The sequence below is a fragment of the Anolis sagrei genome, chromosome 5, assembly GCF_037176765.1.
Source record: "Anolis sagrei isolate rAnoSag1 chromosome 5, rAnoSag1.mat, whole genome shotgun sequence".
NCBI lineage: Eukaryota > Metazoa > Chordata > Lepidosauria > Squamata > Dactyloidae > Anolis > Anolis sagrei.
The window spans coordinates 198,469,690-198,493,018 of record NC_090025.1 but is presented as its reverse complement, the minus strand read 5'-3'; the positions used below and the strand labels follow the sequence as shown (position 1 = coordinate 198,493,018).

General features: G+C 45.4%; 1 protein-coding gene across 1 annotated transcript; it reads right to left on the bottom strand.

Moving 5' to 3' along the window:
• Nucleotides 1-239: 239 nt before the first annotated feature.
• On the bottom strand, nucleotides 240-23,308 carry RABL2B (RAB, member of RAS oncogene family like 2B). Its single transcript, XM_067469404.1, has 9 exons — nucleotides 23,153-23,308; nucleotides 20,386-20,534; nucleotides 16,855-16,884; nucleotides 16,521-16,600; nucleotides 14,488-14,567; nucleotides 10,711-10,822; nucleotides 9,004-9,101; nucleotides 6,221-6,304; nucleotides 240-625 (listed from the first exon to the last, which is right to left on the bottom strand). The coding sequence occupies exons 2-9, from the start codon at nucleotides 20,499-20,501 to the stop codon at nucleotides 545-547; spliced, it is 681 nt and encodes a 226-aa protein (XP_067325505.1). The 5' UTR covers nucleotides 20,502-20,534; nucleotides 23,153-23,308; the 3' UTR covers nucleotides 240-544.
• Nucleotides 23,309-23,329: the final 21 nt, after the last annotated feature.

Sequence of the window (23,329 nt, the reverse complement as noted above, 5' to 3'; positions counted from 1 at the left end):
AAGTGCATTCATGGTTGTCCACTCATACAAAAGGGGTTCCACCTCTGGTGATGGGACGGGCATGGGCCAACTTTGGCCCTCCCTCCAGGTGTTTTGGACTCCAACTCCCACAATTCCTAACAGCCTACCGGCTGTTAGGAATTGTGGGAGTTGGAGTCCAAAACACCTGGAGGGAGGGCCAAAGTTGGCACAGCCTGCAATAGGAGAAAGGAGCAGCACACCTGGTGGGACTACATACATTTTGGGGGTTTCAAAAGTCCTTTATTTCTCAAGACGGAGACCGGCAACAGCCGTGCCCTGGTGGGGGCCTCCCTCTTCCCCCATCCATCCTTCCATCCCACCAAAGTCCATCTCCTCCCCCCTTCCTCCTCTTCTCTGGGGCCTCTCCTTTCCCACCAATGCATGGAGACAAACATGGAGGAGAAGGCCAAGCTTACTCTCGATCACCTCTGAGCCGCAGGCCTCTTTTGCTCTCCCAGGTCTCGGCAGAAACGGGGAATTCTAGCTACTCAAAGGAGCAAGATCCAAGCAGGTTAGGTAGGGCTCAAGGGGAAGCCTGGATTCCTTCCGGGTCGTTCTCCTCTTTGTCCGACAATTCGCCTTCCTTCTTTTCCAGTTCAAAGTTCTACAACGGGAAAACGGAAAGGAGAAAGCCTGAATACAGAAATCGCAATTCTTTTTTATTTAAGATTTATTTATTATTTATTTATTATTTATTTACTGCACTTGTAGACCACTGTTCTCAGCCCTAGGGCAACTCACGGCGGTGTACAACATATAAAACCAGGTACAATTTACAACATAAGCAATATCACATCAACAGTAAATGCGACACTATCAATAATACAGTTACACTAAATCATTCGCAACGTCTCATCATTGAATCACAATCCAAGTCTCGTTATCCATGTTCCATTCCAATCGTCATTGCCAATTGTTGCAGCACTTACTCAAACGCCTTCTCAAACAACCACGTCTTTAGTCTCTTGAGGAATGTCATGAGGGAGGGCGCCAGTCTGATGTCCACAGGGAGGGTGTTCCACAGCCGGGGGGCCACCACCGAGAAGGCCCTATCCCTCGTCCCCGCCAGGCGTGCCTGTGAGGCAGGCGGAATCGAGAGAAGGGCCTCCCCGGACGATCTCAAAGTCCTCGTGGGCTCATAGGCCGAGATGCGGTCAGACAGGTATTTTGGGCCGGAACCGTTTAGGGCTTTGTAGGCCAACACCAGCACCTTGAATTGGGCCCGGTAGCAAATCGGCAGCCAGTGGAGCTGGTACAGCAAGGGCGTTGTATGCTCCCTGCGTCCTGCCCCTGTTAGTAACATGGCTGCCGCACGCTGGACTAGCTGAAGCTAGTCGTCTTCAAGGGCAGCCCCACGTAGAGAGCGTTGCAGTATTTATTTATTTATCGTGTCATCAGCAACCATTGTATTACAATTCTAACAGAGCAAAACAAACACAGAGATTAAAAAGAAAAAGAAAGAAAAAAGAAAAAAAAAGAAAAAAAACCACACAGATTTTGTAAATTTGGTATTTGGTTAAATGTCCTTTGACCAGTATCTGGCCACTTGGAGTGCCTCTGGGGTTGCCGCAAGAAGGTCCTCCATCGTGCATGTGGCAGGGCTCAGGGTGCATTGCAGCAGGTGGTCAGTGGTTTGTTCTTCTCCGCACTCGCATGCCGAGGATTCCACCCTGTAGCCCCATTTCTTAAGATTGGCTCTGCATCTCGTGGTGCCAGAGCGCAATCTGTTCAGCGCCTTCCAAGTCGCCCAGTCTTCTGAGTGCCCAGGGGGGAGTCTCTCATCTGGTATCACCCATGAATTGAGGTGCTGGGTTTGGGCCTGCCGCTTTTGGACTCTCGCTTGCTGGGGTGTTCCAGTGAGTGTCTCTGTAGATCTAAGAAAACTATGTCTTGATTTAAGTCGTTGACGTGCTGGCTGATACCCAAACAAGGGATGAGCTGGAGGTGTCTCTGCCTTGGTCCTTTCACTATTGGCTGCTACTTCCCGGCGGATGTCAGGTGGTGCAATACCAGCTAAGCAGTGTAATTCCTCCAGTGGTGTAGGGCGCAGGCACCCCGTGATAATGCGGCATGTCTCATTAAGAGCCACATCCACTGTTTTAGTGTGATGAGATGTGTTCCACACTGGGCATGCATACTCAGCAGCAGAGTAGCATAGCGCAAGGGCAGATGTCTTTACTGTGTCTGGTTGTGATCCCCAGGTTGTGCTAGTCAGCTTTCGTATGATGTTGTTTCTAGCGCCCACTTTTTGTTTGATGTTCAGGCAGTGCTTCTTGTAGGTCAGAGCACGGTCCAAAGTGACTCCCAGGTATTTGGGTGCGCTGCAATGCTCCAGTGGGATTCCTTCCCAGATAATCCTCAGAGCTCGGGAAGCTTGTCTGTTCTTAAGGTGAAAGGCGCATGTCTGTGTTTTAGATGGATTAGGGATCAGCTGGTTTTCCTTGTAATAGGCAGTAAGAGCACCTAGAGCTTCGGAGAGCTTCTGTTCTACCATCTCAAAGCTCCCTGCTTGAGCAGTAATGGCACGATCATCAGCATAGATGAAACTCTCTGTCCCTTCTGGCAGTGGCTGGTCATTTGTGTAGATGTTGAGCATGGATGGAGCAAGCACGCTCCCCTGAGGCAGGCCGTTCTTCTGTTTCCGCCATCTGCTTCTCTGGCCCTGGAACTCCACAAAAAGGCTCCTGTTTTGTAGCAGGTTTCCTATGAGGCGGGTGAGGTGGTCGTCCTTTGTGATACTGCGTTGCAGTAGTCAAGGCGGTAAAGGTAAAGGTTTTCCTTGACATAAACAAGAGTTTATTATTTATTATTATTTCGGTTGCTTCTACCCCGCCCTTCTCACCCCGGGGGGACACACAGGGCGGCTTACAAAAGAGAGGCACAATTCGATGCCCGCATCACATAACAGCAAAAGACAATAACATCAGTTAACAGAAACAGCAATTCTATCAATAACAACAATTACCATAAAAACAATAATTATTATAGGCAAAAACAACCATAAAACCAATAAAAGCAATAAAAACCCATACAAACCTCCTTGACGGTCAGCGTTTCACAATCTCATAGTTTAAATTCCAATTCCACAATTGTCAGTCCTTTCAGTCCTATCCATCTGGTTTCCATATCTAATTGTCAGGTTGCCCAAAGGCCTGGTCCCACAACCACGTCTTTACCGTTCTCCTGAAGGTGAGGAGGGATGTTGATGCCCTGATTTCCCCCGGGAGTGAGTTCCACAAGTGAGGGGCCACCACCGAGAAGGCCCTGCTCCTCGTCCCCACCAGCCTCACTTGTGATAGAGGTGGGGTCGAGAGCAGGGCCTCCCCGGATGATCTCAAACTTCGGGGTGGGACGTAGAGGGAGATACATTCGGACTGATACACTGGACTGGAACCGTAAAGGGTTTTGTAGGTCAAGACCAGCACCTTGAATTGTGCTCGGAATTGAACCAGCAGCCAGTGGAGCTGACACATCAGGGGGGTGGTGTGTTCCCTGTATGTCGCCCCGGTAAGCAATCTGGCTGCCGCTCGCTGGACAGTCAGAAGCTTCCAAACAGTCTTCAAGGGCAACCCCACGTAGAGTGCGTTGCAGTAGTCTATATGGGATGTAACCAGGGGTCCCCAAACTACGGCCCGCGGGCCACTTCTGGCCCACCAAGGGTACTTATCTGGCCCGCGGAGGAGGAGCGCCCCCCCCCCCCCACACACAGTGCCCCTCCCTTGGCTGGTTCACGCTATCCGTCAGGCCCGATGGGCAGCGTGTGCCAGCCAAGGGCAGCTGCTCCGCGCGGCCTACTCCTCCCTTGGCAGGCTCACACTGCCCATCGGGGAGGCTGCCCCGGCGCTCCATGCAGTCATGCCGGCCACATGACCTTGGAGGTGTCTACGGATCGAAAGGTCGCAGGTTCGATTTCGGGTAGCGGCGTGAGCTTCCGCTGTCAGCCCTAGCTTCTGCCAACCTAGCAGTTCGAAAACATGCAAATGTGAGTAGATCAATAGGTACCGCTCTGGCGGGAAGGTAACGGCGCTCCATGCAGTCATGCCGCCCACATGACCTTTGAGGTGTCTACGGACAACGCTGCTTCTTCGGCTTAGAAATGGAGATGAGCACCACACCCCAGAGTCAGACATGACTGGACTTAATGTCAGGGGACTACCTTTACCTACCTTTACCCGCCAACCTTCCCTCCCTCTTTCTCTCCTTCCTTCCCTCCCTCTTTTTCTTTCCTTTCTTCCTTCTCTAGCTGTTTCTTTCCTCGCTTCCTTTGTCTCTTTCCTTCCTTCCTTCCCTCTTTTTATTCCTTCTCTCCTTCCTTCCCTCTCTCTTTCCTTCCTTCTTTCACTTTTTATTTCCTTCTCTCCTTCCTTCCTTCTCTACCATTCTTTCTTTCCTTCTTTCTCTCCTACTTTCCCTCTTTCTCTCCCTCCTTCTCTTCTCTCCTTCCTTCCTTCCCCCTTTCTGTGTATATGTTTTGTGTGTGTATATATGCATATATCTGTGTATATATGTATGTTTGTGCATATATGTGATTTTGCGCATGCGTTGCAATGTATTTTTTGTTGTTGGTGTTGTTTTTTTGCTTTTTAAGTCTCTTCTGCTGTGTTTTTCAGTGTTTTTAGGAGTGATGGTCACTTGTTGGCCTGAGAGGTGTCTTGTGTCCAAATTTGGTGTCAATTCATCCAGTGGTTTTTGAGTTATGTTAATCCCACAAACGAACATGACATTTATATTTATATTTATATAGATTTACTTACAGTATTTCTATTCCGCCCTTCTCACCCCGAAGGGGATTCAGAGCCGATTACAATGTACACATATATGGCAAACATTCAATGCCAAAGACACACAACAGATATAGACAGACAGAGGCTATTTAACTTTTTCTGGCCGCCGTGGGAGCTTTCATCTGATGAAGTACTTCTGCATTCCCCGCATGCTTTTGCTGGAGTGCTTTGCTGGAGTCTTTTTTATGGCGGCGTAAATTAGTTAAATTAGCCTCCCCACTCATAGGTGGTACCTAATTTTTCCTACTTGACAGATGCAACTGTCTTTCGGGTTGCAAAGGTCAACAACAAACTACTCAATTGGAAGCTCATTCCAACCCGGGCTGGCTTCGAACTCATGACCTTTTGCTTGCCATACATGCAGGCAAAACGTCAGGAGAGAATGCCTCTAGAACATGACCATATAGCCCAAAAAAACCTACAGCAACCCAAGAATAACTTAATTTTTTTAAACTGGAAAGCAGTCTGAATGCTCATATATTCTGAAACAAAGCAGAATTCAGAATTCTAATGGTGTTTTCAACATCAGACGTTTGCTTTTAGAAAGAGATGGGCCATGCTGGGGTTTATCTCCTTTTAAAATAGACATTACCTGTGCTATAACACACATACCATAATACTAGCACAACAGTTACACCACAGTGCAAGACATACACATTAAATCATAGAATCATAGAATCAAAGAGTTGGAAGAGACCTCATGGGCCATCCAGTCCAACCCCATTCTGCCAAGAAGCAGGAATATTGCATTCAAATCACCCCTGACAGATGGCCATCCAGCCTCTGCTTAAAAGCTTCCAAAGAAGGAGCCTCCACCACACTCCGGGGCAGAGAGTTCCACTGCTGAACGGCTCTCACAGTCAGGAAGTTCTTCCTCATGTTCAGATGGAATCTCCTCTCTTGTACTTTGAAGCCATTGTTCCATTGCGTCCTAGTCTCCAAGGAAGCAGAAAACAAGCTTGCTCCCTCCTCCCTGTGGCTTCCTCTCACATATTTATACATGGCTATCATATCTCCTCTCAGCCTTCTCTTCTTCAGGCTAAACATGCCCAGTTCCCTAAACCGCTCCTCATAGGGCTTGTTCTCCAGACCCTTGATCATTTTAGTCGCCCTCCTCTGGACACATATTCCTGTTCCTCCATAAAATACAAATTAACATATGACTTCCTGTTTAGGTTGAAAGCAGAAATGCAAAGAGCATTCTCTTCCTTACTTCAGGTAACAGATATTGGCCTTCGAGCTGCCTGTCCTTTACAGAAGATTTAGGACTCAAAGCACTAAACCATCTACAGATGTATCAGAGCTTGAAATTTTCCAAAATTATAAATCCTCACTTTCTGGCAAAAGACTGGCTGCTGCTCATAAGGAGAGAGTATGGAAGTTCCTATGTTTACACGTGATGAAGGTTTTCTTACCTCCAGCTCCTTCAAGACTTCGTCCATAAAGTCCTCCGAATTCTGTTTGTACGCGATGGCCAGTTTGATGGCATCATTGAAAATCTGCAGAGGAGGTAATGGAGCAGATGTCAGGAATACTTCTGAAACATTAAGAAGGTCATAGAATCCTAGAGTTGGAGGAGACCTCCTGGGCCATCCTCCAGTCCAACCACATTCGGCCAAGAAGCAGGAATATTGCATTCAAATCACCCCCGACAGATGGCCATCCAGCCTCTGTTTAAAAGCTTCCAAAGAAGGAGCCTCCACCACACTCTGGGGCAGAGAGTTCCACTGCTGAACGGCTCTCATTTTATTCTGTTATCAGCAAGACAGGATATAACAGGCACTTTGCAGAGAAAGAAGTAGACACACAGACTAGACTAGCTGTCCCCTGCCACGCGTTGCTGTGGCCTAGTACGTTGATCTGGAAAATAATGAGAAAGTGTTGGTTTCTAATATATGTAATTTCTTTCTGCTTGTGGGTAAACAGCATTTCTTGCTGTTTCTTTGTCAGTGTTGATGTGGAGAGTGTCTGGTTTGCCTACTCTGGAACATGCAAGATATCATTGTCCTTCTTTAAGGATCCCTTTCAAATCTATGATACTATTTCTCTCTGTGTGTGAATCATATCTATCTATCTATCTATCTATCTATCTATCTCACTATCTCTATGGCTGGATGGCTCTTTGTCAGGAGGACTTTGATTATGTTTTCTTGCCCTGATGAAGGGAGTTGGATCGGATGGCCTTAAGTATTTTCTCTTGGTCATGGGGGTTCTGGGTGGGAAGTTTGCCCCGATTCTGTCATTCGTGGGCTTCAGAATGCTCTTTGATTGTAGGTGAACTGTGAATCCCAGCGACTACAACTCCCAAATGTCAAGGTCTATTTCCCCCAAACTCCATCTGTGTTCATATTTGGGCATATGGAATATTCGTGCCAAGTTTGGTCCAGATCCATCCTTGTTTGAGTCCACAGTGCTCTCTGGATGTAGGTGAACTACAACTCCCAAACTCAAGGCCAATGCCCACCAAACCATTCCAGTGTGTTCTGTTGGTCATGGGAGTGTGCCAAGTTTGGTTCAATTCCATCTTTGATAGAGTTCAGAATGCTCTTTGATTGTAGGTGAACTATAAATCCCAGTAACTACAACTCCCAAATGACAAAATCATAATTTTTGAGTGATGGTCACTCCTTGTGTTGTGAGACATTTTGTTGCCAAATTTGGTGTGATTTTGTTCATTGGTTCTTTTGTTTTTAAGGTACTCATTATGCACAGAGCATTTTTATATAGATAGATAGATAGATATGATTTGGCCACGGTGGTCTGGTTAGATCCCGAATAGATTACTGCAATGCACTCTATGTGGGGTTGCCTCTGAAGACTGCTCAGAAGCTTCAGCTAGTCCAACGCTCGGCGGCCAGGTTGCTCATGGGAGCGGGGTACAGGGAGAGTATAACTCCCTGTTATGCCAGCTCTTCTGGCTGCCTATTAGTTTCCATGCATAATTCAAACTGCTGGTGTTAACCTATAAAGCCCTAATCGGTTCCGGCCCAGTTTACCTATCTGAACGTATCTCCCTCTATGAACCACCAAGGACCTTAAGATCATCCAGCGAGGCCCTGCTCTCGGTCCCACTGTCATCGCAGTCGTGTTTGGTGGGGACGAGAGACAGGGCCTTCTCCATAGTGGCCCCTCAACTGTGGAAATCCCTTCCTAATGAGATTAGATCTGCCCCACCCTCCGGATCTTATGGAAGGAACTCAAATCTTGGCTGTGGGATCCAATGTTTGCAGAATAGACTGATTTACTGGTGAGGATAACGTTTTATTGGACCACAATGGACTGGTTTGGATGACGATTTGAACCGGCAAACTGTTTCAATGTATATTTATAACTGTTTTTAATGTATGCTAATTGTATTTTATGTTATGTTATTATATTGTGTCAGCATCAAATAGTTGCCTGTTGGAAGCCGTCCTAAGTCCCTCTTTGGAGGATGAGAAGGATGGGGTATAAGTGTCCTATCTATCTATCTATCTATCTATCTAAAGGTAATGTTCGTTTGTGGGATTAACTTTACTCAAAAACCACTGGATGAATTGCCGCCAAATATGGCCACAAGACACCTACTAACCCAAGGAGTGACCATCACTCAAAAAATTGATTTTGTCATTGCTGGGATTTATAGTTCACCTACAAACAAAGAGCATTCTGAACTCCACCAAGGATGGAATTGAACCAAACTTGGCACACAGAACTCCCATGATCAATAAAAAATACTAGAAGGGTTTGGTGGGCATTGACCTTGAGGCTGGATGACCATCTGTCGGGGGTGCTTTGAATGCAATTTTCCTGCTTCTTGGCAGAATGGGGTTGGTCTGGATGGCCCATAAGGTCTCTTCCAACTCTAGGATTCTATGATTTCTTTCTTAATATAAGTACCGTGTTGACTTCCTTAACTTAAAGAATCATTGTCTCTGGTCATGTCAACAGTTCAGTACTTTTTCCATCATCAGCCTTTCACAGTTTTCCATTCCTCAATATTCTTAGGATGGTGTCTTCAGTCTTGGCCAGACCCCAATCATGCACCTTTCGTACAATTTCATTCAATGCACACATCATATTTATCACGCAGAGATGGGGAAAGCAAAAGGCTGGGAGGGCAAGGCAGGTCTTTCCACACCATCGCTGGTCCCACCGAGCTCTCCTGCCCAGGAAACGCCACCCTCCGCAAACGAGCCTGGCCACCCTCTCCCCTCACCTTCACCACGTTGGTGCCGTCGGCAGCAGACACGAAATAGAAGGGCAGGTTCAACTTCCGAGGAAAGTTGAAGCTTTTCTGGGTCACCTTCATGTCAGCTGAGAAAACCAGAGGGAAAATCAGAGGCCGGGTCAGATAGAGAATGTCAGAGTGAGACCCTTGGGGTCTATGCACAGTGGAATTGATGTTACCAGATCACACAGACGCAAAACAGCACACACTGCAGTTTTCAGTTCCAAAAATAATAAAGTTTACTTAGCACATCTTAAGACAGGTCTACTTCCAAGCGGGCTACATCGTGACCACTACAAAGCACAGCACACAACAGTTTCCAGAACATCTGCTTATCTCATTTCTCTCTGGCTGGATCCTCCCTTTTTCTTCCCAGGCAGGAAAATGTGTTATCTAACTTCTGTCAAGGTCTTTACTCTCTCTGCCTCTAGCAACAACAATTCCAGCATACAATTGAACATAACTGAATCCATTTTGAATACATATGAACACTATTGTTAAACATATTGAAGTACATTGAAAAACATACATGCATACTTTCAATAATCCTTACAGAGAAGACATAAATAATAGGCAAGAGAAAGAAATTGGTAGCATACACTTTTGTACTACTGATGCCCAGTGCCCCCTTATTTCTGCTGGAAATCAACCTCACACTCCTCAAGCCCGTAGTCCTTAATAAGGAACAATTAGTTAGCATTAGGCTAGGCTGAGGGAATCCCCTCCCCAGGCTGTTAGGAATTGTGGGAATTGAAGTCCAAAACACCTGGAGGGCCCAAGTTTGCCCATGCCTGCCTTAAAGGATTTATTCTTAGTGGAAGGCTGAATAGTCATCCCTCAGGAGGGCTTTGATTGCCTTTAATAAGACCACACCTGGTCTTATTGTGTCCCATTCTGGGCACCACAATTCAAGAGAGATATTGACTCTAAGCTGGAATATGTCCAGAGGAGGGCGACTAAAATGATCAAGAGTCTGGAGAACAAGCCCTATGAGGAGCGGCTTAAAGAGGTGGGCATGTTTTGCCTGAAGAAGAGAAGGCTGAGATGAGATATGATAGCCATGTATAAATATGTGAAAAGAAGCCACAGGGAGGAGGGAGCAAGCTTGTTTTCTGCTTCCCTGGAGACTAGGACGCAATGGAACAATGGCTTAAAACTACAAGAAAGGAGATTCCACCTGAACACGAGGTAGAACTTCCTGACTGTGAGAGCCGTTCAACAGTGGAACTCTCTCCCCAAGAGTGTGGTGAAGGCTCCCTCTTTGGGAGCTTTTAAACAGAGGCTGGATGGCCATCTGTCAGGGGTGATTTGAATGCAATATTCCTGGTTCTTGGCAGAATGGAGTTGGACTGGATGGCCCATGAGGTCTCTTCCAACCCTTTGATTCTATGATTCTAATAGCATAATGGGATTGGACTGGATGGCCTTTGGGGATCCCTTCCAAATCTGTGCTTTTGTGTTTCTATGCAGCTTCTTTGCCCCAAAAATGTTACACGATCTCTCGGCACATTGATATTCCAGACGAACACAGCTACCCCTTTGAAAATGGCATTTTCTAGCAGGGTGTTTTGGTAGATATCTTTGAAAACAAAGCACAATGAAAGACCCTCTCCCCACTTTTCACTCCTGCTCCAGGTGCCTTGTAAAAGAAATAGTATAAAACACGATCTCCCACTAAGACAAGAGGAGGCCCACCGTCAATTTTGTTGGCCACCACGATGCAGGGGATCTCGGGCCGGTATTCCCGCAGCTCTTTGTACCAATTGGCCAGGTTCTTGTAGGTGACTTTCCTCTGGATGTCAAAGACCTGGTACAAAAGAGAGGGGGGGGGAGGGAAAGGGGGGGACCTGATTCAGAGCGGTCATCTGGAAGGTCTGGTGGTTTCAAGTGACCACAGGAGATTTCCAGGGACAGGGTGGCCACAAAGTCAAAGATTCTTGGGGAAAATTGGGTGTGTTGGTTTGTTTCCATCTACGTCAAGAGCAAAAAGTGGGATACAAGAGAGTTACGTTCCAGGACCACCCACGATAACACTGTTCAACGGAGAAAAAGTTGCGGGCCTGAAAATAGTTGTTCTTTTATGACTTTGGGGTGCTGAAAACGAAAATGACATTTAAAAATGTATATTGGCTCTAGTTTTTATGATATAAGCAATCACGTGATCACGTATGGTTGAAAAAAATGCATGTTGCGACTTACACTATGGAAGATTCTAGAATACTCGAGAAAGTTTGATGACGCAGTATTAGTGCCGTGTGCAAAAGCCAGAAAGCCATATATAAGGCCAGACTTTTGAACGGTGAGGGTCAGTCAGTTGAAGACTGAGACAGTCTCGTTAAACATCGTTTTATATTGTTCTTTTGACTGTAGTTCTGCCTTGCACGTGTGTAAATAAAGCACGATGGAAAAAAGAGATCAAGGCAAATGGACTCCGTCAATGCTGTCAGACTCCTGCTGGAGCATTGCAAGAGGGAATCCTTTCCTTGAATACAAAAGGAAAGTCAAGAGATGCAAACAGGATAGAAACTCAAGTCATGATTAAAGCGACATTTACACTTTCAGACTTTTCATCTGCATTAGGCCTACTAATATAGTTTCTTGCTGCACAAACATAAACAATAGACGAATTAAATAAATATTTATTTGCTTTATTTATTTGCTTTATTTCTATACCGCATATTTCAGCCCAGACAGGCGAAATATATTTCTCATGTATAAACTATTGGCAATATAATTTGACTAAAATTTAGTAAACATTCACGGTTTATATACATGCAGTAAGGTTAGGCGCATTATCATAATATTAACGAATTACCTATTGTGGAGAAAACTGAAATAGCTGTTGCATAAAAACCAGAGCCAATTAACACATTTAATTATTATATTTGAATTCAGCATGTTAAATTTATTAAGAAACGGCACATTTCGTTTCCGCAACTGAGAAAAACTGAAAATTTGTAGAACAGTGTAAGTGAAAATCCGCAAAGTAGGGGGGACACCACATACAGCAGAGCTGCTTCCACCTTTGCCCTCCCTCCTTGCTCACTCACCCACATGTCCTCCCTCGCTCACTACTCACTAGGTCGGGTCCTGGTGGAAGAACCCGGACCCGGCCGGGTGAGTAGTGAGCAAGGGAGGGAGGGGGGCTGCAAAGGCGGAAGAGGCAGCCTGCTTCTGCATTGCTTTTGCCTTTGCAACTCTCCCTTGCTCGCTAACCCGCCCTAACCCCACTCACTATTCACCAGGCAGAACCAGGACTCAGCCCAGTGAGTATCAAGCAAGCAAGAGAGGACAGCTGGGTGAGTGAGTGGGAAAGGGAGGAAGGGTTGCAAAGGTGGAAGCAGCGGCAGGAGCAGGAGCCTGGAATAGGTGGTTCTGCCGTGGCTGTTGCTTTTGCCGCCCTTGCTCGCTCACTCAACTGTCCTCCCTCGCTTGCTCACTCACTGTGCCAGGTCCCAGAAAACTGCGAAACAGCAAGTCCGCAAAAAGCGAACAGCAAAGTAGCGAGGAACAACTCGCACATTGTTGTTGTTGTTGGAGAATTAATAATCTTGCATGCTTGTCACTGTCTTGCTTTTATGACCCCCAATCCCATCTGCATGCCCCCTTTCTCCATGGGGCACGTGACTAAAGCCCATGCTCCATCTCCTTTGAAGTAGGGAATTTAAAAGTTGTCGAAGGCTTTCATGGCTGAAATCAATAGGTTCTTGTGGGTTTTTTCAGGCTATATGACCATGTTCTAGAGGCATTTTCTCCTGACGTTTCGCCTGCATCTACGACAAGCATCCTCAGTACCTCACTACCTCTGAGGATGCTTGCCATAGATGCAGGCGAAACGTCAGGAGAGAATGCCTCTAGAACATGGCCATATAGCCTGAAAAAACCCACAAGAACCAATTTAAAAGTCGTTGATTTCTTTGTTCTCTGTTCTTTGTTCTTTGTGCTAGTATCTTTCATGTTCATTTGCATAATGCTCCAGCTAACTGTGTGGGATTCCTCGAGAGAGGAAAATGCTATTATACTCATTTTATTGGATGTATATCTTCTACTTGGACTTTGATCTACCTACCTACCTAAGTTTTGAGCCTGTGTGATGACTTACACAAGTTTTTCTAAGTAAAGCTCTTTAAATCTCACAAGCTTGATTGGTGTTGTTTTTTATTTTGGACCCTGGTATATTTTACTAGTGCATGTTATTTGCTGTTGTTTTATCAATGGGAGGAAATGGAAGTCCTGGAAATTTTTTAAAGCTGACTCTATACAAAGACTACCATATGAACTTTGTGGCTCTCCACTTACTCTGCTAATTTCACTGTTCAACGGAGAAAAAGTTGCGGGCCTGAAAATAGTTGTTCTTTTATGATTTTGGGGTGTTGAAAACGAAAATGACATTTAAAAATGTATATTGGCTCTAGTTTTTATGATATAAGCAATCACGTGATCACGTATGGTTGAAAAAATGCACGTTGTGACTTACACTATGGAAGATTCTAGAATATTCTAGAAAGTTTGATGACGCAGTATTAGTGCCGTGTGCAAAAGCCAGAAAGCCCTATATAAAGCCAGATTTTTGAACGGTGAGGGTCAGTCAGTTGAAGACTGAGACAGGGTCGTTAAACATTGTTTTACATTGTTCTTTTTATTGTAGTTCTGCCTCCTCGCATGTGTGTAAATAAAGCACTATGGAAAAAAAGATATCAAGACCAATGGACTCCGTCAATGCTGTCAGACTCCTGCTGGAGCATTGGAAGAGGGAATCCTTTCCTTGAATACAAAAGAAAAGTCAAGAGAAGCAAACAGGATATAAACTAAAGTCACGATTAAAGCGACATTTACACTTTCAGACTTTTCAACTGCCTTAGGCCTACTAATAGAGTTTCTTGCTGCACAAACATAAACAATAGACTAATTAAATAAATATTTCTCATGTATAAACTATTGGCAATATAATTTGACTAAAATTTAGTAAATATTCACGGTTTATATACATGCAGTAAGGTTAGGCGCATTATCATAATATTAACGAATTACCTATTGTGGAGGAAATTGAAATCGCTGTTGCATAAAAACCAGAGCCAATTCACACATTTAATTATTATATTTGAATTCAGCATGTTAAATTTATTAAGAAACGGCACATTTCGTTTCCACAACTGAGAAAAACTGAAAATTTGTAGAACAGTGTTATGCCAATATAAGAGGGTTTTTTAAAAAATTCAAATGGATTAAAGGCAATTTTGGTCAAATAACCAGATACTTTTGCCATAAGAATAAATTAACCCCATTAACCCAAAATAGTTACTGGTAATCATTCTAGCCTCGGCGAATCCTCATAATCCTTAAAGGGATGGCCAGCCTCAGAAGAGGGAAAAAACTAAAAATCAGCCTTGGCACCACTGGGACTGATCTATGCCAAAAACCAAAACCACCACCACCAACAACAACAACCCACATTAGGGTCCGTTTCCTCACCATGATGCACGCATGGGCTTTATAGTAGTAGGAGGCATGAAGACTCTGGAAACGTTCCTGCCCGGCTGTGTCCCAGAAATCTGAAAGATAGCAAGTGAGGCCTCATGGAGGAAGAAGTCCAGGTTTAGTTGTTGATGCACAAAGCCCCAATAGCTCCAGTTTTGGTTTTTTTTACTTCCCAATCAAGGACTAGAAATGAGAAGATTAAAAATATAGTAGTTTAATTTTGTAGGACTAAGGCAGTGTTTCTCAACTTGGGGGCCGGGACCCCTGAGGGGGTCGCGAGGGGGTGTCAGAGGGGTCGCCAAAGACCATAAGAAAACACAGTATTTTCTGATGGTCATGGGGATTCCATGCGGGAAGTTTGAGCCAATTCTATCATTGGTAAAGTTTAGAATGTTCTTTGATTGTAATGAACTATAAATCCCAGCAACTACAACTCCCAAATGTCAAGACCTAATTTCCCCAGACTCCATGAGTGTTCACATTTGGGCATATTGAGTATTCATGCCAAGTTTGGTCCAGATCCACCATTGCATGAGTCCACAGTGCTCTCTGGATATAGGTGAACTACAACTCCCAAACTCAAGGTCAATGCCCATCAAACACTTCCAGTGTTTTCCATTGGTCATGGGAGCCAAGTTTGGTTCAAATCCATCGCTGGTGGAGTTCAGAATGCTCTTTGATTATAAGTGAACTATAAATCCCAGCAACTACAACTCCCAAATTACAAAATCAGTCCTCCCCTAACCCCACTAGCATTCACATTTGGGTGTATTGGGTATTTGTGCCCAGTGAATGAAAATGCATCGTGCACATCAGATATTTACATTATGATTTATAACAGTAGTAAAATGACTGTTATTAAATAGCAATGGAAACAATATTCTGGTTGGGGGTCACCACAACATGAGGGACTGTATTAAGGGGTCACGGCATTAGGAAGGTTGAGAACCACTGGACTAAGGGGTTATTTACGATAAGTCAAGCCAAGAAAGCGTCAAGAAAGTCCCACGTTTGAGTGTTTCTGCATCATGGGTTTTATAGTCTCAGATTAATGCAAACACGTAACCAGGAAATCTCCTAATTTCTGTCTATAATCTTGCCCTCTCAGCTTTTTCTCTCTCAATTCTATCCTTCAGAGTCTCTCTGCAAACAATTTGTGTGTTCTGTAAACAGTTCTTGTATTCTGAAAACAATCTTGTTTTGGAAACCAGATAATAATAATAATAATAATAATAATAATAATAATAATAATAATCTTTATTTATATCCCGCCACCATCTCCCCAGTGGGGACTCGGAGCGGCTTACATGAGGCCAAGCCCGAACAACAAATTACAATAAAAATAAAACCAAAACACAACCGAAAACGCAAACAGTAAACAGCAACATCAAAACAAAACAAAACATGTAAATACAAAACAATATAAAATTACAATAGGCTCAATCACAATAACAGTGGGCGGGCTACATGTAATGATTAAAAGAGAGACTAATTAAAACTAATTAAAAACTCGGGCAAGATAAAAAGAGACAGATTATTTGCGGAGGAGGGCTCATTATAGCGGGGGTTGTGGAATCAAGCTTTCCCACAGAAGGAGGGGATGACAGATACTCCAATGACAGAACGTTGAGGATAAACAGTAGTGTGGGATTGTATACCTACTCTCCAAAGGCGCAACGGAAGAGCCAGGTTTTAAGGTCCTTTTTAAAGGTTTCTAGGGTAGGAGCTTTCCTAATTTCTCCAGGTAGTGAGTTCCAAAGTCCACAGAGGAGAAGGTTCTCTCCCTTGTGAAGATTGTTCCTCCCTCCTCCTATATTTACCAGATAAATCCAATCTACTTCGACTTCTCTCTCACTCAGATCTCTGATCCTGGCAATGCTTAGCAACACTACCTATCCAAAATTACTTTACTCTTTCTCCTTCTCGCTCCCTTTTAACTCCCTTTAACCCATTCTTAAACCCTTCTTCTTTGTGAAACTCACTTTACATTTCCTGGTCCCAACAAGGTGCAGGGGAGAAGGCCTTACCCACAAGGATTGTCTTCCCATCCACTTCAGTGGTGTATTTGTAGAGTGTCAGGGCATAGGTGGACAGCTGCTGGGGTTTGCTGAAGGTGAGCGTCAAGGATGGGTCACACAAATGAAAACAGCAAGTCGGAGTAAGGGGAGGGGGGCTTGTGCGGGACACTTATGGTACCCAGTTGTGTTTAAGGAGTCTTCCTGGGATGACATTAGCTCAAAAACCCTCACAAATGAGCAAACATCTCAGGGGAACAACATCCTCTCAAATGTCCCTCTGTGTTTTAAAAAAATTATCCACAATGGAGATGTGTGTGTGAGCCTGCAAAGCAGAAAAGGATACAAGCCATCCATAAGAAATCGTTCCATTAACCTGAAAAAGAAAGTGGGGAAAAGTTGTACAATGAATACAAATCCTGCTGAGCAAGGAGAGAGGTATCATAGAATCAAATCATAGAATCCTAGAGTTGGAAGAGACCTCCTGGGCCATCCAGTCCAACCCCATTCTGCCAAAAAGCAGGAATATTGCATTCAAAGCACCCCTGACAGATGGCCATCCAGCCTCTGTTTAAAAGCTTCCAAAGAAGGAGCCTCCACCACACTCCGGGGCAGAGAGTTCCACTGCTGAACGGCTCTCATAGTCAGGAAGTTCTTCCTCATGTTCAGATGGAATCTCCTCTCTTGTAGTTTGAAGCCATTGTTCCCTTGCGTCCTAGTCTCCATGGAAGCAGAAAACAAGCTTGCTCCCTCCTCCTCCCTGTGGCTTCCTCTCACATATTTATACATGGCTCTCATCATATCTCCGCTCAGCCTTCTCTTCTTCAGGCTAAACATGCCCAGCTCTTTAAGCCGCTCCTCATAGGGCTTGTTCTCCAGACCCTTGATCATTTTAGTCGCCCTCCTGGTGGGCAAGGGGGCTCGCCTTTTAGCCACAGACAAGCCATTATATCAATCTGGACTGCCATCCAGAAGACAAAAGACTACAGCCCTAGGCTACGGTGGACTATGCTTCCTACTCTATTTTTCCAATGTGTATAGTGTTCCCTCAGTTATCGCGCGTGTTACGTTCCAGGACCACCCGCGAAAGGTGAACATCTGTGAAGTATGTATATGTATATCAAGTTCCGAGGGTGAGGCAGAAACAAGGAGATATTTGAAGACACTGTGCACCTTTTTTTTTTTTGCTAGGTATCTCTGCTTTGCTTTGCAATCTCTCTTGATTGGATGTGTCATGACTTTTCAATGACTTTGAAGCATAGGTTCTTTTTATATTTTTTATTCACACACATGTACACACATTCATCCACATGCATCCAAGGTATTACCATACCGAGAGCAGTACGTGTGAAAAAGATCTTGGGAGTCCTCGTGGACAACAAGTTAAACATGAGCCAGGAATGTGATGTGGCGGCAAAAAAAGCCAATGGGATTTTGGCATGCATCAAGAGGAGCAGAGTGTCTAGATCTAAGGAAGTAATGCTACCCCTCTATTCTGCTTTGGTTAGACCACACCTGGAATATTGTGTCCAATTCTGGGCACCACAATTCAAGAGAGATATTGACTCTAAGCTGGAATGTGTCCAGAGGAGGGCGACTAAAATGATCAAGGGTCTGGAGAACAAGCCCTATGAGGAGCGGCTTAGGGAACTGGGCATGTTTAGCCTGAAGAAGAGAAGGCTGAGAGGAGATATGATAGCCATGTATAAATATGTGAGAGGAAGCCACAGGGAGGAGGGAGCAAGCTTGTTTTCTGCTTCCTTGGAGACTAGGACGCGGAACAATGGCTTCAAACTACAAGAGAGGAGATTCCATCTGAACATTAGGAAGAACTTCCTGACTGTGAGAGCCGTTCAGCAGTGGAACTCTCTGCCCCGGAGTGTGGTGGAGGCTCCTTCTTTGGAAGCTTTTAAGCAGAGGCTGGATGGCCATCTGTCAGGGGTGATTTGAATGCAATTGTCCTGCTTCTTGGCAGGGGGTTGGACTGGATGGCCCATGAGGTCTCTTCCAACTCTTTGATTCTATGATTCTATATCCTTTTCTCCCTCCTTGGAGAAGCACCTGTTAGGCCAGACCCTGCTGCCCTGTAGCCTTCCATAACTTCCATAATGCCAAAACAAAATGCTGAAATGCCAAAACTTCTTTCCCTAAGCACAATGCCAAGACCTTTGTTTCCATACAGCAGAACCTGACTCCCTGCACAAAATCTAAGACTCCAAAAGCACACTTCTTCCTCTTCCCTTGAGAAAGAAGCCCCAAAGTGACCAGACTGCTCCCGTCCAAATCTGCCACTCTCCATAGGGACACTATCTCTCTCCTTCCCATGGAGTAGAGCATGGCGGGTGAACCAGACTCCTCACGTTGGTCACACTATGAGCATTATCAGACTGAGACTTTTATAGGAATCTTCTGCTGATGTCATCCCAAAGTTGTAAATTAATGATAGACGTCTTCCATCCTGGATCAATCCCAGTTTCCTGGCCAGATGTTGATCTTCTTGATTGGTGTTGACTTGTGTTGGCTTCCTTCTTAACATAAAGAATGTTGCAAACATTTCCTTAACTTGAAAGAACCATTGTCACAGTTCTTATCAATTCTCATTAGCAGGTTTTGATCACAGTTTCAGCAAGCAAGTAGTTAGGTCATTGCAGACCTTAATACTATACTGGTGTTTCCAAAATTATTCCATCCATCCTTCCATTCATTCCCACACATCATATTAAATTCCTATTTGTCAAATCTGCACACTTGTGCAGATTCTCTTGTGACATTTGCATTTCTTGTGACATTTGCTTCTCTCTGGAGGGGGAGGGTGAAACCCCCTTCCACACTCCATCGTTGCCAGGAGGCGGGATTAAAACTCCGTTCTGGGCAATTCTGGGCACCACAATTGAAGGGAGATGTTGACCATAAGTTGGAATGTGTCCAGACGAAGAGGGTGACTCAAAGGATCAAGGGTCTGGAGAACAAGCCCTAGGAGGAGCGGCTTCAAGAGCTGGGCATGTTCAGCCTGCAGAAGAGAAGGCTGAGAAGGACACATGGAGAGGGCCAGGGATCAAGATGGGAAGGGAAGTCCTAGGGAGGAGGAAGCAGGCTTGTTTTTTGCTGCCCTGGAGACTAGGACACAATATAATAATAATAATAATAATAATAATAATAATGGAACTCTGAAAAAGGAGACAAAGGAGGGCCTGATTCTGGCAGCCCAAGAACAAGCCATTCAAACCAAGGCCATCAAAGCCAGAATTGAAAAGTTGACAACTGATCCCAAGTGTAGACTCTGCAAGGAAGCAGATGAAACAATAGATCCCATCCTTAGCTGCTGCAAGAAGATTGCGCAGACAGACTACAAGCAGAGGCACAACACCCTTGCTCAGATGATGCATTGGAACCTGTGCCACAAACACAACGACAAAAATAACATCACAATAAAATAAGTAAAAACATAAAATTACAATAAAACAGTGCAACATAACAAAATGAAAAATCAAATGCAATGGGTGAGCCAAATGTATGACATAAAATGATAAAAATAAAAAATAAAAAAGGTATCTTTGTAAGGGAGGAGCTCGTAGGGGATGGAATAGTAGAGACAGGAGCCATGGCTTCAAACTACAGGAAAGGGAGATTCCACCTGAACATGAGGAAGAGCTTCCTGACTGTAAGAGAGATCTCTTCAGCCCCGGAGTGTGGTGGAGACTCCGTCTTTGGAGGTTTTAAGCAGAGGCTGGGTGGTTATCTGTTAGGAGTGCTTTATATGTGATTTTCCTGCTTCTTGGCAGAATGGGGTTGGACTGGATGGCCCACAAGGTCTCTTTCAACTCTATGATTCCTAAAAGCTGCCCAAGTTGGCCCATGCCTGGCCTAGGCCACTTACTTGGACTTGCCCACGGCGCTGTCCCCAAGGCAGATGATCTTCACATTCTCGTCGGCGTCATATTTCTTCTGGTCCAGCTCTATGTTGCCCTCTCCGCCGGCCGTCGGATCAGCCATGGCGTATTGGGAGGGCCGGGATCAAGGCCACTCCTGCAAGCCAAAAGGAGATAATGACGATGATGGCGGTATTATTATTATTATTATATACGGAGATACAGCTTAATGGTGTAACATTAGAAAATGTGGACCATTTCCGCTCCCTTGGCAGCCACCTCTCCACCAAAGTCAACATTGACACCGAAATACAACACCGCCTGAGCTCTGCGAGTGCAGCATTTTCCCAAATGAAGCAGAGTGTTTGAGGACCGGGACATCCGTAGGGATACCAAGGTGCTTGTCTATAAAGCTATTGTCCTCCCAACCCTGCTCTACGCCTGCGAGATGTAGACTGTCTACAGACGTCAACATTGAGACAAACACAACACTGCCTGAGCTCTGCGAGTGCAGCATTTTCCCGAATGAAGCAGAGTGTTTGAGGACCGGGACATCCTAAGGAAACCAAGGGGCTTGTTTATAAAGCTATTGTCCTCCCAACCCTGCTATACGCCTGCAAGGCGTGGACTGCCTAAAGACGTCAACATTGAGACAAACAAACACCGCCTGTGAGTGCAGCATTTTCCCGAATGAAGCAGAGAGTGTTTGAGGACATCCGTAGGGATACCAAGGTGCTTGTCTATAAAGCTATTGTCCTCCTAACACTGCTCTACGCCTGTGAGACATGGACTGTCTACAGACGTCAACATTGAGACAAACAAACACCGCCTGAGCTCTGTGAGTGCAGCATTTTCCCGAATGAAGCAGAGAGTGTTTGAGGACATCCGTAGGGATACCAAGGTGCTTGTCTATAAAGCTATTGTCCTCCTAACACTGCTCTACGCCTGTGAGACGTGGACTGTCTACAGACGTCAACATTGAGACAAACAAACATTTTCCCGAATGAAGCAGAGAGTGTTTGAGGACATCCGTAAGGATACCAAGGTGCTTGTCTATAAAGCTATTGTCCTCCTAACACTGCTCTACGCCTGTGAGACGTGGACTGTCTACAGACGTCAACATTGAGACAAACAAACATTTTCCCGAATGAAGCAGAGAGTGTTTGAGGACATCCGTAAGGATACCAAGGTGCTTGTCTATAAAGCTATTGTCCTCCTAACACTGCTCTACGCCTGTGAGACGTGGACTGTCTACAGACATCACATGCAACTCCTGGAACTATTCCATCAGCGTTGCCTCCAAAAATCCTGCAAATCTCTTGGGAAGACAAGCGGGGAAACATCAGCGTGCTGGAAGAAGCAAAGACCACCAGCATTGAAACGATGGTCCTCCGCCATCAACTCCTCTGGACCAGTCACGTTGTCCGGATGCTCTACTCCAAACTCAAGAACGGAAAATGGAATGTTGGTGGACAGGAAAAGAGATTGAAAGATGGGCTCAAAGCCAACCTTCAAAACTCTGGCATAGACACTGAGAACTGGGAAGCCCTGGCTCTTGAGCGTTCCAGCTGGAGGTCAGCTGTGACCAGCAGTGCTGCAGAATTTGAAGAGGCACGAATGGAGGGCGAAAGAGAGAAACGTGCCAAGACAAAGGTGCGTCAAGCCAACCCTGACTGGGACCACCTTCCACCTGGAAACTGATGCCCTCGCTGCGGGAGAAGATGCAGGTCAAGAAGAGGGTTCCACAGCCACCTATGGACCCACCGCCAGGATACTACACGTGGAGGACCATCATCCTTGGACTGATCCTGGAAGACTATACTACTCGGCCAACGAGGGATCGCCTAAGGATTGTACTATAGAATCATAGAATCAAAGAGTTGGAAGAGACCTCATGGGCCATCCAGTCCAACCCCCTGCCATGAAGCAGGAATATTGCATTCAAATCACCCCTGACAGATGGCCATGCAGCCTCTGTTTCAAAGCTTCCAAAGAAGGAGCCTCCACCACACTCCCTCCGGGGCAGAGAGTTCCACTGCTGAACGGCTCTCACAGTCAGGAAGTTCTTCCTCATGTTCAGGTGGAATCTCCTCTCTTGGAGTTTGAAGCCATTGTCCCATTGCGTCCTAGTCTCCAAGGAAGCAGAAAGGAAGCTTGCTCCCTCCTCCTCCCTGTGGCTTCCTCTCACATACTTATACATGGCTATCATGTCTCCTCTCAGCCTTCTCTTCTTCAGGCTAAATATGCCCAGCTCCTTAAGCCGCTCCTCATAGGGCTTGTTCTCCAGACCCTTGATCATTTTAGTCGCCCTCCTCTGGACACATTCCAGCTTGTCAATATCTCTCTTGAATTCTCTAATATTATTAGTAATATTGCATGCAATATAAAATATAGAAATATCAAGTCGTATTATTATTAGTATTATATTGTATTACATTATAATACCAATTATAATGTATTTAATTACATTTAAACATCATCACTACCTGTGTTGGGAAACCAAAGCACTTTAGCTGAAACTATATTTCCATTATTATTATTGTTGTTTATTATCATGTTTATTTAGATCAGGCCTGGGCCAACTTGGGCCTTCCCTCCCTCCCTCGAGGAGTTTTGGACTCCAACTCCCACAATTCCTAACAGCCTACCGGCTGTTAGGAATTGTGGGAGTTGTAGTCCAAAACGCCTAGAGGGAGGGAGGGAAGGCCCAAGTTGGCCGGGGCCTGCCTGGTGCAAGGAAACCCCGGCCTCGCGCCGCTTTCGGCATCCACTCACATCTGCCTGCCTTCTCCTCCTGCTCGGCCCTTCCGGCCTGCCTTCCCCGCCCAGAGACGCCGCCTCGGCTGCCACGCGACCGGGAAGCGGTTCCGGCGCAAAGAGCTTCCCCTCCGCCGCTACCGCCAAAGCCGACTAGGCCCCACTAGGCCGCGTTGCCTAGCAACAGACGACATC

Bases quoted from the DNA above. Each gene is read 5' to 3' on its own strand.
- RABL2B (XM_067469404.1), bottom strand. From the start codon at position 20,501: ATGGCTGATCCGACGGCCGGCGGAGAGGGCAACATAGAGCTGGACCAG. The intron at 14,568-16,520 runs GTAAGGCCTTCT...GCTATCTTTCAG, and splicing joins TGGGAAGACAATCCTTGTGG to ATTTCTGGGACACAGCCGGG. The intron at 626-6,220 runs GTAAGAAAACCT...TTCCCGTTGTAG, and splicing joins AAGTCTTGAAGGAGCTGGAG to AACTTTGAACTGGAAAAGAA.